Source organism: Daucus carota, chromosome 1, assembly GCF_001625215.2.
Source record: "Daucus carota subsp. sativus chromosome 1, DH1 v3.0, whole genome shotgun sequence".
Lineage (NCBI taxonomy): Eukaryota > Viridiplantae > Streptophyta > Magnoliopsida > Apiales > Apiaceae > Daucus > Daucus carota.
Genome location: NC_030381.2, coordinates 39,071,862 through 39,085,569, shown reverse-complemented (window position 1 = coordinate 39,085,569; position 13,708 = coordinate 39,071,862). Strand labels below are relative to the sequence as shown.

Below are 13,708 nucleotides of genomic sequence, written 5' to 3'. Positions count from 1 at the left end.
CTTTATTTTATTCTTAGTTTTTGAATAATACTTTTTCTCGAGAAACTTAGATCCAGAGCCATCGGAGATTTCGTTGTCTCTCTTCCAAGCGGGTGAGTTGCAGTCCGATTTTTCTTGTTTTTGTGGTTCTGCTCCAGATCTATTCTCGGGGGATTCTTAGATCTAAAACCATCGGAGATTTCGCTGGCTTTCTCCTCTATTTCAAGTGGGTGGATTTTCAGTCGGATTCCTCTTGTTTCTGTGGTTTCATCTAAGGTTGTTTTCTCTCCCTGGTGAGAGCTTTGTTTTTCGCTTCTTAATTGTAAGCGGGGTTTGATTTGGTGATGAAAGTTTGTATGGAATCGCAGTTCTGGTCGATAGCTCAAACGATAGCTCTATCGGGGCATGATGAAGAGGGTACCAGTAATTCAACGAGAATGCATGAAGCGGGTACTTGTATTTGTAATACATTTTCTTCAAAATATCGTTTAACTGTCTCTTTGTGAGAACAGGCGATTGCAATTTACTGTTTGTTCGACTCGATCATTGGTGTAGATGACGTATGGCCTTTTATTATTAGATTAACACCTTTGTTTCAAAAAAAAAATACTAATATGATTTATTTATTACAAACTCGTACTTTATTTCTGATATTAACCGAACGAGCTCTAGAATTATCTCATTCTCTCATCATTCAAAGCCTGCCAAGTTAATTAAATCATAATATTTATCAAGATATAAGCACTAAAAGTGGAATAATATAGTATTTTTGAAACTATATTATTCCAAAAATACTATATTACTTAGAAACATGAAATAAAAATGTGCAGTACCTATTGTTGCCAGAACAAACTCCAGGCAAAATGGACCCGGCCTGCTGAATTTAAAACTAATGCTTAAAATCAACTTAACGATAAGACACGAAAATACTTCAAAGTCCATGGATGGTTGGTAGGATTAAGATGGCTGCATCTTACAAATTGAACGAAAGAGGACAAAGTCACCTGCATCCACTAGAAATTTGAATTTTCGAATTTAAATTGAATCATGTCAAGACATTCCCAGCATAATTCTGTTATGTGGTTGTGGATATGTTTATCTGCAATCCAATTTACATTTCAGGGAGAAATCAGTAGGTAAAATAACCTAAATTTGCATGTATCCATCAAAATGAGCCGACCCTCGAGTAAAACGATCAAGTTGAAGGTTTAGGGCGCCACTATCCAGAGGCATCAAAAAATCTGTATGTATATAATAATAAATTTACACATTTACATGTATTTGAATTGATTGTGATGTCAATCTTAGAACAGTATTTTTGATTATGTCATTGTATATTGATTCGAATGTATGCAAATTTTTCCTTTAAGATCTTGAAAAATAAGGACATCATTCTCAAAATTCGTCAAGGGCACCAAAATCTCTGACGCCGGCCTTGAAAATGAGGGATGGGGAAGAATTTCGTAGATTTATTAATATTGCAGTATCAGTTTTTTGTAATTTTCTATTTTAGTCCACTAATTTCAAAGTCATGTGTTTCTCATTTGAATGAATATTACTGGCTATTAGATAGTTTATAAGAACATCTCCAATGTTCTTTGCAAAAAAAAAAAAAAATAGGGAAATTATTCGATATACCGTTTTTGAAGTTTTTTATTGCAAACTTACTACTCCATTAAACTGATTGCAGATTTATGTTTTTAGTAGAAAAAAAGATATGTAAATTGCATTAATATATACGGTACTTCCTAACTATTGTTTAAACTCATCGTCCCTCTCCCCCATTTACTCTTTGTGCCTTTCTTCTCCCACCAACTCTCCGTATCCCTCTCTTTCCCTCTCTCCTCTATCTCCATCTCCTCGATCTCCTTTCTCAATCTCATTGCTCTCTTTTCCTTCTTTTGATCTGTCTCGTGTTGTCTTGAAGAAAGCGAAGGAGTCCGACAATAATCGGGATCGGAGTTTCATCAGCGGCGGCGATTGTATCGCCAGTCGATGGAGAGGATGAGTGTAGCAACGAGGAGAGTGACGAAGAAGAGGATGCTGATGTTGAGTCATTTCATGTTGCAATAGAGATTCATTAAATTTGTTTTTATAATTGGTCGAGGAGTGTGTGAGAAATCGAGAGAGTCAGTGGGTTTTAATGAGTGCGGTGGTGTGTGTGGTGATTTCCTGACGAGGTTGAAGGTTGGTTGCTTTTAGTTGATTTCGAGTTTGTTGTTTTAGTTACTTTTGAGAGTATTGGCCCCACATGTGTATTCATTTTTCTACCTTTGCAAACAGTTGCAACTTATTATGCAACTAAATGTAATTTTCAAAAAAAATATTCAAAATTGCATTTCTGGTTGCATACATGATTGCTAGCAGTTGCAGATATGGTTGCATATGCAACCACGGTATTTTAGGAAATATTTTTTAAATATAATATTTTTACAATTTGATTTTAAAAGTTATAATATTTTTGCAAAAACTCTTTTAAACTTGGTCGTTTATGAAAAAAGTCCAAAAATTTATGATATGTCATGAATAGAAAATTTAGGTGATATATAAAAAAAATTCACTCTTGGTTTTCTAAAAAGAAGTTTCCCCAAGTAAAATATAGTTAATAATTTCATATTGATCGTAGACCAACCTCTTCCGAGTTATTTATTATTATATTAGACTAATAAATTTTATTTATAATAATTTGAAATAATAATATATTAGTTTTAAAATAAAATTGATCCCATCGGAGCATCCACGTTCAACGAATTTTATAAAATCAATATATTTTATATAATTTAACTAAACATTTTTAACCAACACCTCTAAACTGTGTAACTTCCGAAAATTTAAAAATCTAGCCGATATCATGTATAGATTTCTCCCATATTTTGCTTTAGATTATCTTCACTTTATGTCATTTTATAAAAATGTTCATAAAATTCATAAGATTGTGTTTGTTGTATTATGTTGAACGTCAAATAACATAACTAAATTGTCATTTCAAGATCTTAAATCTATAATGATATTTGAATATTGTTGATATTAAATAAAATCTAAATTCATTTTATATAATGATCAAATTCAGAATGTAAACTAATATGAATGTTTAAACACATCATAAAAGAAAATAGTATATACAAAAATTAAAACTTCAAACAATTATGCAATGTAATGGACCCTATAGGTAGGGAATAAAAATTGAGAACGAAATAGTAAATTGTGAAAACTTTGAAAAATTTGTAAAGATATGAGTAATAATTCACCTAATTAACAGATATCACTGACCAGAATATTTTTTTTTTTAATCGCCGTATTATTCTTACTCCTGCTTAAACACTTTATAGGATTCTCAATCTTTTATACTTCGTGACATTTCGGACCCTAAGAAAGATTGTAGGGCATGTTTGGATGGCGGAAGCTGCTTCCGGCTTCTGCTTTTCGTGACCCGTTTGTATAAATAAGTAGAAGCACTTTTAAGAAGTTGAGATTGTTAGCTTTTCTCTCAGAGTTTCTACTTCTTTTCCAAACACTTTATTCACTTATTTACTTCTCACTTCTACCCCATTTCTTTAATTTAAGCAAGAAGTCACTTCTTTTAAGCTAACCCAAACGGCCTCGTAGTTTGTATTTTCATAGTGATTTCAACAAAAAATGATAAAAATATGATATAACGGTGATCATAAAATATATAAAATTAATATTTTTTTTCAAAAATATCAATATTCTTCAATCATGCAATAAATCATTGTTTTGTATGCTTTTCTCAATCAAAATTTGATTTATATTTTAGTTAAAAATAAAAAAGTTCATTTAAATATATAATCGAGATACACTGAGATAGTAAAAAAATAAAGGAATTTGTAAAAATATTCTCATCACAAATTATTTTCAAATGCGATCAAAATTACATGAGACGAGACTGCAGCACTGATTAGAAAACAGTTATTTTGTAACTGAGGTTGTATGTCCTATTGTACTTTATTTTTGAAAGAAATATATATTATAAATGAGGTATTTTTAGAAAATCTTAAAGATACTAGCTATTTATATCGGATATGTTGGAATAGGTTTCAATGAAATAAACTATATCGTTTAAATCATGCTATTAGGCTCGTGGAGAGTAGATTTTGGTGAAATAAATTATTTCAATCAAATAATGTTAGTGGAATAATTTAATTGATCATAATGTACTCGACCCTTCTCGTACACTCGAGAGAATAAAAAATTTAATAAATTAATTACCTAAAATTGGAAAAATCTATTACACAATGTGACTCTCCTACTTAATTTGCTAATAAATAATTTAATAAACCAAAATAGCTAATCGCTAAATCAATTTCCTTACCCGATACAAACAATGCACGTCACCAAATAGAGCTTACTCCCCACGCGCTAAAAAAATTTTAAACTTACGTAGCTGTTAAAACAAATTAAACAAATGGGGTTCTGAAAAATGAAACGTTGAGGCTCGGAGTTAGAGAGAGAACGGCTAAGTTGTTATATTCAAAAAAAGTTGTATACATACTAGTCACTATAAGTATAAAGCACAGGAGAGATAAAGCAAAGGCATGGAGACTGTGTGTATGTAATGTGTGTATGTATCATCATCATCATCATAATGTGTTAGCCTGTAAAATTTTATTCTCCTCCCTCTTTTGTTGAAGCGTTCTCTCTCTACACTTTCTCTCTCTAGAATCTCGGTGGCTTGGGAGACACGATTGAGTTGTTTGATTTGTGATGGCGAGTGAAGGAGAAGAATTGTCGTTTTCAATGGCGTCTGTGGTGGAGAGTGTTCTTCAACAGCACGGCGTGCGTTCTCGCGATCTCGATTTAGATTCTCGGAGAGCTGAGGAAGCTGGTGAATTTATTTACTTGATTTTTATGTGTTTGTGTTGTAATGTGATATCTTCAATTCGATTTGATTGCGAATTTTTGTTGTTGATAAATTTTGAAATTAAAGGAACGATATGATTTTAGATCAAATTTGATTGTTAAGGATGTTTTTAATGTTTGATTGTTTTCTGTTATTGCTATTAAATTGCATAGCTGAGAGTTTTGGTTGATGATTTGAAATTAGTTGGAGGTGTCAAATGCAATGTTGAATATATGTTGTTTGTCTTTTTGTTTTATGTGTTTTTAGCGATGAGAAGGTATGAAGCAGCTGCTTGGTTGAGAAAGATGGTTGGAGTTGTTGGAGCTAGAGATTTGCCTGCAGAACCTTCTGAGGAAGAGTTTAGGATCGGTTTGAGGAGCGGGCTCATTCTTTGTAATGTACTAAACAAGATTCAACCAGGAGCCGTCCCAAAGGTACAAGTTCGTCTGTCATTTGTTTACGCAATTAATTGGACCAGAAATGCTTTCGAGTTGATTGAGGATGTTTTGACTGGATGCGATTAATTTTTAGGTTGTGGAGAGCCTGTGTGATTCTGCTCAAATAGCGGATGGGGCAGCTTTATCTGCCTATCAGTACTTTGAAAATGTGAGGAACTTTCTTGTATCTGTGCAAGATATGGGGCTTCCTACCTTTGAAGCTTCTGATTTAGAACAGGTAAAAACTGCACTTACAACAATTAGATACAAAATTCGAATTAAAACTCAATGGCTAACTCCTGTAATTGTGGCATTTGATTGCTAAGAGCATATTTGGAACTTGGTTCCACCTGACCAGAGTTATTATCCAAACTATAGTGGAGTGATTTTTTTCATGTGTGAATTTCCAGGGAGGAAAATCTGCAAGGATTGTTAATTGCGTGTTGGCACTCAAATCATACAGTGACTGGAAACAAGCTGGTGGCAACGGAGTGTGGAAATTTGGTGGAAATGTAAAGCTAACTACACCCATGAGAAATCATGTTCGCAAAAATTCGGAGCCATTTACCAATTCTTTGTCAAGGAATATATCGATGAATGAAAAGACTTTGAGTAACCTCTGTCCCGATAATGACTCTAGTACATTGGTTCGTGAACTGACTAAATATTGCATCTCTAGTTGGGCCATACTTTAATGCGTTCATGGATAGTTATTTCTTGTTTATATTCTCATATGCAGCACTCTTCACCCCTAAGTATGCTTGTTCGAGCAGTTCTATTGGATAAAAAGGCTGAAGAAGTTCCCAGTGTAAGTATAAACGTGTCCGGTGCTATTCTTTTTACAAAAGAACTCCCTTGTGAATCTTTGTGAAACATTTTACCTGTTTTTGAGGTTCCCGGTTAGGCAGTTTGAAGAAGATAAACTTGTGTGGATATGAAATACAAAATATCTCAAGTTTACATATTACAGATTGAATATAGATCTTAAGAAACTTCGGAAACTTCCACATGACTAACGCCCAAACTTAAGGGGGTACTATATGCTCTAAATTCATGGGTGTTTGGACTTTTGTTGTCTCAATCTTGGTTTCTCTAAACTTTATCTTTGAATGCTTGTAACAGCTCGTAGAATCTGTGCTGACTAAAGTTATGGAGGAATTTGAACATCGAATTGCAAACCAACTTGAAGTGGTATGCTTACTTGCTATCTTCTGTATTTATCATCTTATTAGCTGCTTATTTCAAATAGCGACATAATCTTAAAAAACTTAAACGCTTAAAAGACCACCAAATACTTCTGTAAGTTTTAACATGCCATCCAAGGCTAGTTTTCTTTAAATGGCTGAAACATTTTTCTTATTTATCTTGCAGAAGAAAACATCATCAAAGGATACCGCTTGTTTGCATGGAAACAAGGTTTTGCAGAAACAGAATTCAGGTGACTCAAAACTGAAGGTAAACATTTTCACTGGTACTAGATTTAGTAAAGTATCACCAGAATATGTGAGATAGTAATCGCCTAAGAAAACAACGTGATGCATTATTGAAATAAACTGATGTTTCTTTCTTTTTCTGCCGCAAATTAAGATTGAAGACAGAAATGCTGCTCAGCGAAAGAAAGAGCAGTGTTTTACCAGCAACTATGTCTCTGATGAGGAATCAAAGAGAAGATCCATGAAACAAGTGATGATCGTTGACGAGCAACATAGAGACATAAAGGTAAACTATATCTGTTCCTTCAGTCACTTCTCTTTTTGACAAATATATTTTGTGATTGTGCAACCTATATAAAGCTGATTAATATTCTTGCAGGAGCTTAAACAAACTCTTTCTACTACAAAAGCTGGCATGCAATATATGCAAATGAAGTTTCATGAAGAGATGCAAAATCTTGGTCAGTTGTTTAATTATTTTTGTGGATCATTTTTAGAAAGATATAAAAGCCTCTTAATTAAGGTTTCGGTATGGATGATAGAAATATTGTGTCTAATACGTTCTATATTCTTGAAGGTATGCACATTCATGGTCTGGCACATGCTGCTTCCGGATATCATAAAGTGCTCCTTGAAAACCGCAAACTTTATAATCAAGTACAAGACCTTAAAGGTACTGAAGTCATGCTGGTACGTCAATGTCTAGCTTCTAAATTAAATCTAATCTTTGTTTTTTTTTTTATGTTTAATTAGGAAATATTAGGGTATATTGTCGAGTTAGACCCTTCTTAGGAGATCAGGCAAACTATACAAGTACAGTGGATCAGATTGAAGAAGGAGTGATAACCATTAGTGCTCCGTCAAGACATGGAAAAGGACATCGATCCTTCAACTTCAACAAAGTATATGGACCCCGTGCAACGCAAGGTTAGTTATATTCAGAGACGGAACCAGAAAAATAATTTGAAGGGGTGAAAATATTTTAAACAAAAAATACATTCCGACAATCTAGATTTATTGACAAGTTTACGAAGTTGTATGCATAAAATCCATATTTACATGAAATTTCTATATATGTTTGAAGGGACCATCAAGATTTTGTTAATTTATGGGGGACCAAACGAACTCTAAAAGCAATTTCTATACTCAAAATTAAATAAATACAAGCTTTTTGGGAGATTTTTAGGGGGGAGGGGGGAATGATCATATTATCATATTTTATACTCAAAATAGAATTAATTTAAGCTCTTGGGGGAGGTTTTGGGGGGACCATGGCCACCCCATGCGCCCCCTTCATTCCGTCCCTGGTTATATTTGTCTATAGTAAATTGCTAACTCCTGGCTCAACTTTACCTACTATATCACTTTGGTGGCCGGATTTTTATTTCCACAATTTAGATGGCCGGATATCACTTTCTTCTTTCGGCTAATCACCAAAAGCAATCTTTGCCATCAAATTGCATTGAATATTCATCCACTAAAGTGTTTAATAAGATAATGCCCTACTACCAATCTGCAATAAAATAATTTTTTTAGGCTTCTAAACTATATTGGTTAGAGATACGCATTATAATTTCAGATTAACTTCTTAATTGTTGTCTTCTTTCTTTATTTTCCTTATGGCAGGAGAGGTATTCTCAGATACTAGGCCATTAATACGTTCAGTTCTTGATGGTTACAATGTTTGTATATTTGCCTACGGTCAGACTGGTTCAGGGAAAACATATACAATGGTGAGATATCCAGATGATTCCTTAATGATTCTTATGCTTAATAAATGCTATTGTTGAGTTTCTTTCTTTTTCTTGTTTCAGACTGGACCTAGGGATCTAACTGAGGATACTCTAGGGGTTAATTACCGCGCATTAAGTGATTTGTTTCTTCTTGCTGAGCAAAGAAGAGACACCTTCCAATATGATGTTTCTGTCCAGATGATCGAAATTTATAATGAACAAGTTAGAGACCTCTTAGTCGCAGATGGATTCAATAAAAGATATCCTACACTACATTAAATTTTCGATTTTATAAAGTATTTTTATATATCACAAAGTGTAACTTCAGCAAATTGAAATATTGGACAAGGTTCTTTCTTAACTATTTAAAACATTAGAAATTCGCAACAGCTCCCAGACTGGTCTTAATGTTCCTGATGCAAGCCTACTTCATGTCACCACACCTTCGGACGTGATTGATCTTATGAACGTAGGACAAAGAAATAGGGCAGTTGGTGCAACAGCCCTCAATGATCGCAGCAGTCGCTCTCATAGGTATAGTATTATTCGAATTGTCTTTGAAGTATTACTTTAGTCCACATATGTTCATATATATTCGTTATGATGCAGTTGTTTAACTGTCCATGTCCAAGGAAAAGATTTGACATCTGGAGCTGTTCTTCGTGGATGTATGCATCTGGTTGATCTGGCTGGAAGTGAGAGGGTGGACAAATCTGAAGTGACGGGAGACAGATTGAAAGAAGCACAACATATTAATAAGTCTCTTTCGGCATTAGGCGATGTAATAGCTTCCCTTGCACAAAAAAATTCACATGTTCCTTACAGAAATAGCAAACTAACCCAATTGCTCCAAGATTCACTTGGTAAGGAACTATGCTTATAGCTGCGTAAATTCAAGCCTAGTTCTCACATTTTTCCTACTTCTACATATTTCTCACTGTTGTAACTTTATTTTAGGTGGGCAAGCTAAGACACTTATGTTTGTTCACATAAGCCCTGAACTAGATGCTGTTGGAGAAACAATCAGTACTCTTAAATTTGCGGAGCGGGTTGCCACAGTAGAACTTGGTGCTGCACGAGTGAACAAAGATACTTCAGATGTTAAAGAACTTAAAGAACAGGTATTGCCCTCTTTCAATTACCTTACTTCCAATTTGGGGGTTACCACATAAGTTGATTACATTCTCACTGGTCATGCATGATGTTGGATAAAGAATTTTATTATTGTGATAGATTGCAAGTCTTAAAGCAGCCTTGGCACGGAAAGAGAGAGAACCAGAACATGTTCAAAGTGTGATGTCGGGAAGCCCGTGTAGCATGTCATCCCCTTTCCAATCCAACAAGCGGGGAGACGTGTTCTCTAATTCAAACAACCAAAGAAAACCAATGGAGGAAGTAGGCAATATAGAGGTACATCTCAGTTTAAGTAGTTGTCCTTTTTATTGATCATACAACCTGAGTTCATTTACTTGCAACATGTTGCTAAATATGATCTCTCTTTAAGTGCTCAATGTGATAAGGAATCTGGGATGACAAATAGTGGTAGTTGAAATTCTAGCCATCTTCCTTACATGTTCTGAAATGCAAATGTCAATGATAATCATTTCAACTGCATGTATGTTGATATATAGATAATCTATGAATAGAAAAATCTAGACTGTTTTTAACATTTAGAATGACAGCATGTGTACTTGCCAAAAAAAGAAAGAAAGAATGACAGCACAAGTGAGATGCTACCATATTATAATTGAACTAAATCATCAGTATTTTCTTTTATATGACAATTTTTAAGATAGGGTTTTTATTGTATTTATGCTTTTTTATGGAGATAGTGATTTCAATTGTGTTGTCTTTATGAAATGAGGTTGTGAAGTACTATTGACTATTGAGTGTTAACCTGAAGTTCACTCAAGTTGTGAAATAGTAATTTCTACTAGTATGAGTGCTGCTGTTTAAACTTCAGAAATGCTTCACATCTATTGTCATAACATCAATTCTATTATACAGATTGTGTCATGCAATGTCTGTGCACAGCAGCACAGGTAGTCTGTATGCATGGGTTAATATTTCCTAAAAGCTTCTGACCTATCAACGTTCAACATTCATATAGTCATGCTTAAACATAGCTAATTAGTGGCAAACCTTGGTGTCTTATACACAGGTGTATTGGTCTAAACCTCTGTTCTTTCTTTTACTGCTATTAAGTACTATTTGCTGTTAGTATATGCACTACATTTTGTGGATTACATGTTTTTTAGGTTTAAACAAAAGGTCATTTATATTTACCTAAAAGAAAAGGTCATTTAAGACTTGATGTTTCTTGTATAGATCCGGAAAAATTCTTCAACTAGACAAAAGAGTCAAAGCTTTGATCTAGACGAACTATTAGGAAATTCCCCACCATGGCCTCCAGTCAGTAGTCCTGGTCAGCATTACGGAGAGGAAGATAAAGATGCCGGATCAGGTGACTGGGTAGACAAGGTAATGGTAAACAAGCAAGATGCTGCAAGGAGAGTTGAAAAGCCTTTGGGATGCTGGGAAGCAGATGGCAACATTGGTGACGTATTCTACCACAAGTATTTGTCAGATTCCTCAAAATCATACCCGGAGCAGTCATATAACATGTTCCCTTCAAACAACCAGTTCGATATTGCTACTGCAGACGATTTAGATGAGCTTGATGCTGCTACTAGTGATTCGTCTGAACCAGATTTGCTTTGGCAATACAACCATTCCAAACTATCCAATTTAGCAAGTGGAATTGGGTCAAAGATTCAAAAGCCTAGCCCGAATCCAGGGAAAAGCCCCGAATTAAGGTAAAATGGACTGATGTTTGCATCTGCATATATAACATGCATCATTGACATGTTAATCTAATCACTTTGATTCTGAATTCTTGCAGCAAGAGTATGATTCCTAAAGTCAGGCCTTCACCACCTTCACGGAAAATGGGAAGTGGGAATAAAACCACTCCAGTGCGAGCAGGGAGGCAGGCAATTGCTTCAGAAGCTAAACGGAAGACTGGAAATATGAAGTAGGGATTGTTGGTACAAATATTTTTCCATATTTTTTAATTATTTTATTTGAGAAGTGAGTGAGAGTTTTTTATATATATAGTTTCTTCCAGGCTTCTTTTCCTTTATCAGTTTGTAATGTATATGTCAAAATACAGCAATAATTCCAGTTGCTTGTATGTTTTCAGTGTTGCAGTACTCTTGGAAGTTGGAACCCCATTTTTTAAACTCAACTGATATAAGTACTGATATTAACTTCTGATTTTATGAACCTGTGTATAATAACTTCGGTTTTTTTTTTTCACAGTTCATTTCCCCTCTACACAACTTGCATTATTTTTACTTTACTAACTGATATGAAAAATATGCGATTGCGGATTGCACATCAAGCCAAGTGATCCAGGAACAAAAATGGATTTTGTGCATAATTTATACAAGAAACACACTTTTGCTCATATCTCGTTTTGGCAGGAAAAACATTTATAAACTCATATGTAAGTAGTTATAACTAGTAATTAGTAAGTATGTATTAGCAAGGATTGTTAAGCAGGATGAATCTGGCTTCAGGGTATCTGAATCGATGGTTGTTCCGGACTTCTGGTGCAATGGCAACAGTAAGCCATGTAGATCAAAGGAATCAGTTCACTTGCTCACTGCTCAGTAGTCGTTTTGAAGTCCAGAGTTTGTTCCTGATTTCTGTCAAGTAATTTAACTACAGTTACCACGAATTTAAGTTGGTGGTATGAACTAGGGGAGAGCATGGCCGATTCGGTTTGGTTCCGGGATAAAATCGGAACCGCAACCATGTATCTTCGGTTTTTTAAATCAAAAACCACAACCGCCAGTTCAGATTCGATTTAAAAAACTCCAGTTCGATTATAATCGGTTCGGTTTCGATTGTAAAACCGACAAATTTATAGATTAAAAATAATATACGAAGAAGACTAATTAACACACGCAATATATACGTAATAATCAACTATTCAACTTACACTAGCCTATTTACTAAAAAAGATATCAAAACACGTAGAGTCTTGTTCGGTCAGTGGACATGAAGGAAAGTTGTAGATGAAGTTAAAACTGCAACTCTTACTTAAATCAAAAACACCTGGAGGCAAAGTAAATGTAAAAGATAAGGGGTGCACTTTGGTTCTTAAATAATTATTTTAAAATTCATATAAATTATATATATAAATATGTTATTTATTTAATCATTTAAATAGAAGTTCGATTCGGTTTTAACCAATAACCGGAACCGAACCCATAACATCGGTTCGGTTTTTAATTTTTCGGTTTCGATTTCGGTTCGGGTTTTTTCGGATCGGTTTTTATCTGTTTCGATTCGGTTTCGATTCTTTTTCGGTTTTTGCTCAGCTCTAGTACGAACGTTTCGTGACATCTTTACAAGTGTAAACTACAAGTATAAACTCCAAAGTTTTATGACATCTTTACAAGTGTAAACTCCAAATATCGACATTACCTTGTGTTGATAATCGGTCTATCTAAAATTTTAAAGTGTTACAAGTGTAAAGTGCAAATATGGACATTATTTAGTTCATTATTGTTGTTAGTATTATCTTTTGTCGGGCAAAGTTATGAGTATTATTGTGGTCGGGGTTGCTCAGGTCTCTATTCGAAGTCGAAATCATCTACTATTCCACTTATAATTGACATACCTATAAGCTGTCAGTGTATTATTCATTTTTGTCTAAGTAAACAAACAAGCTATTGTAGGTGTATACCAGGGGCAGACCCTTATGGCCCATCTCAAGTTTCCGGCCATCAAACACTGTCATTCCTAAATGCAGTTGCTGTGATGGACCTCAATGCTCTGAGCTTCAGGTGTGGAGTGTTATCTTAATTCTTCGAAAGACTCAAATCCGAGACCCCTCCTTAACCGAGCTATGGAACTACTGTTATTATGTGAAGTAACCAGTCCATCCAACACAAGATGTCATAAGAATGCCCCCATATGATTTTATAACTGAAACTTAATTTCTCGAAAATTAAAACAAGATGTCAGAGGAAGGTCCAAAGGTCAGAGTCTTGTAAAATAGTCACAGGAATTATACATGTGAACCATGGGCTACAAAGAGGACTTGCATGTGCACAGCTTCCTATTCAATCTCCTGCAACAGTTGGATAATTTATAACGGGATTTTCCTATCTCTATTCTCTACTATTTCTGATCACACGGTGAGTAGATACATGAAGATATTGAATAAATAAAATAGAGACAGCTGAGATGTCCCTG

General features: G+C 34.5%; 1 protein-coding gene across 3 annotated transcripts; it reads left to right on the top strand.

The window, feature by feature from the left end:
- Positions 1–4,409: 4,409 nt before the first annotated feature.
- LOC108205297 (kinesin-like protein KIN-14I) lies at positions 4,410–11,725 on the top strand. Of its 3 annotated transcripts, none has more exons than XM_064083337.1 (20): positions 4,410–4,558; positions 4,658–4,822; positions 5,105–5,271; positions 5,369–5,512; positions 5,685–5,921; positions 6,014–6,082; positions 6,397–6,465; positions 6,646–6,729; positions 6,862–6,993; positions 7,087–7,168; positions 7,285–7,380; positions 7,461–7,634; positions 8,334–8,440; positions 8,522–8,702; positions 8,815–8,974; positions 9,050–9,303; positions 9,398–9,561; positions 9,674–9,850; positions 10,769–11,256; positions 11,343–11,725. In XM_064083337.1, the coding sequence occupies exons 2-20, from the start codon at positions 4,702–4,704 to the stop codon at positions 11,476–11,478; spliced, it is 3,042 nt and encodes a 1,013-aa protein (XP_063939407.1). In that variant the 5' UTR covers positions 4,410–4,558; positions 4,658–4,701; the 3' UTR covers positions 11,479–11,725. The 3 variants fall into 3 exon arrangements, with proteins under 3 accessions (XP_063939407.1, XP_063939405.1, XP_063939411.1); XM_064083341.1 differs by having other exon boundaries at positions 4,427–4,545; XM_064083335.1 differs by having other exon boundaries at positions 4,422–4,822.
- The last annotated feature ends 1,983 nt before the right edge of the window (positions 11,726–13,708 follow it).

Coding starts and splice junctions, on each gene's coding strand:
- LOC108205297 (XM_064083337.1), top strand. CDS start 4,702: ATGGCGAGTGAAGGAGAAGAATTGTCGTTTTCAATGGCGTCTGTGGTG. Junction 6,466..6,645: donor TTGCAAACCAACTTGAAGTG/GTATGCTTACTT, acceptor TTTATCTTGCAG/AAGAAAACATCATCAAAGGA. Junction 6,730..6,861: donor CAGGTGACTCAAAACTGAAG/GTAAACATTTTC, acceptor CCGCAAATTAAG/ATTGAAGACAGAAATGCTGC.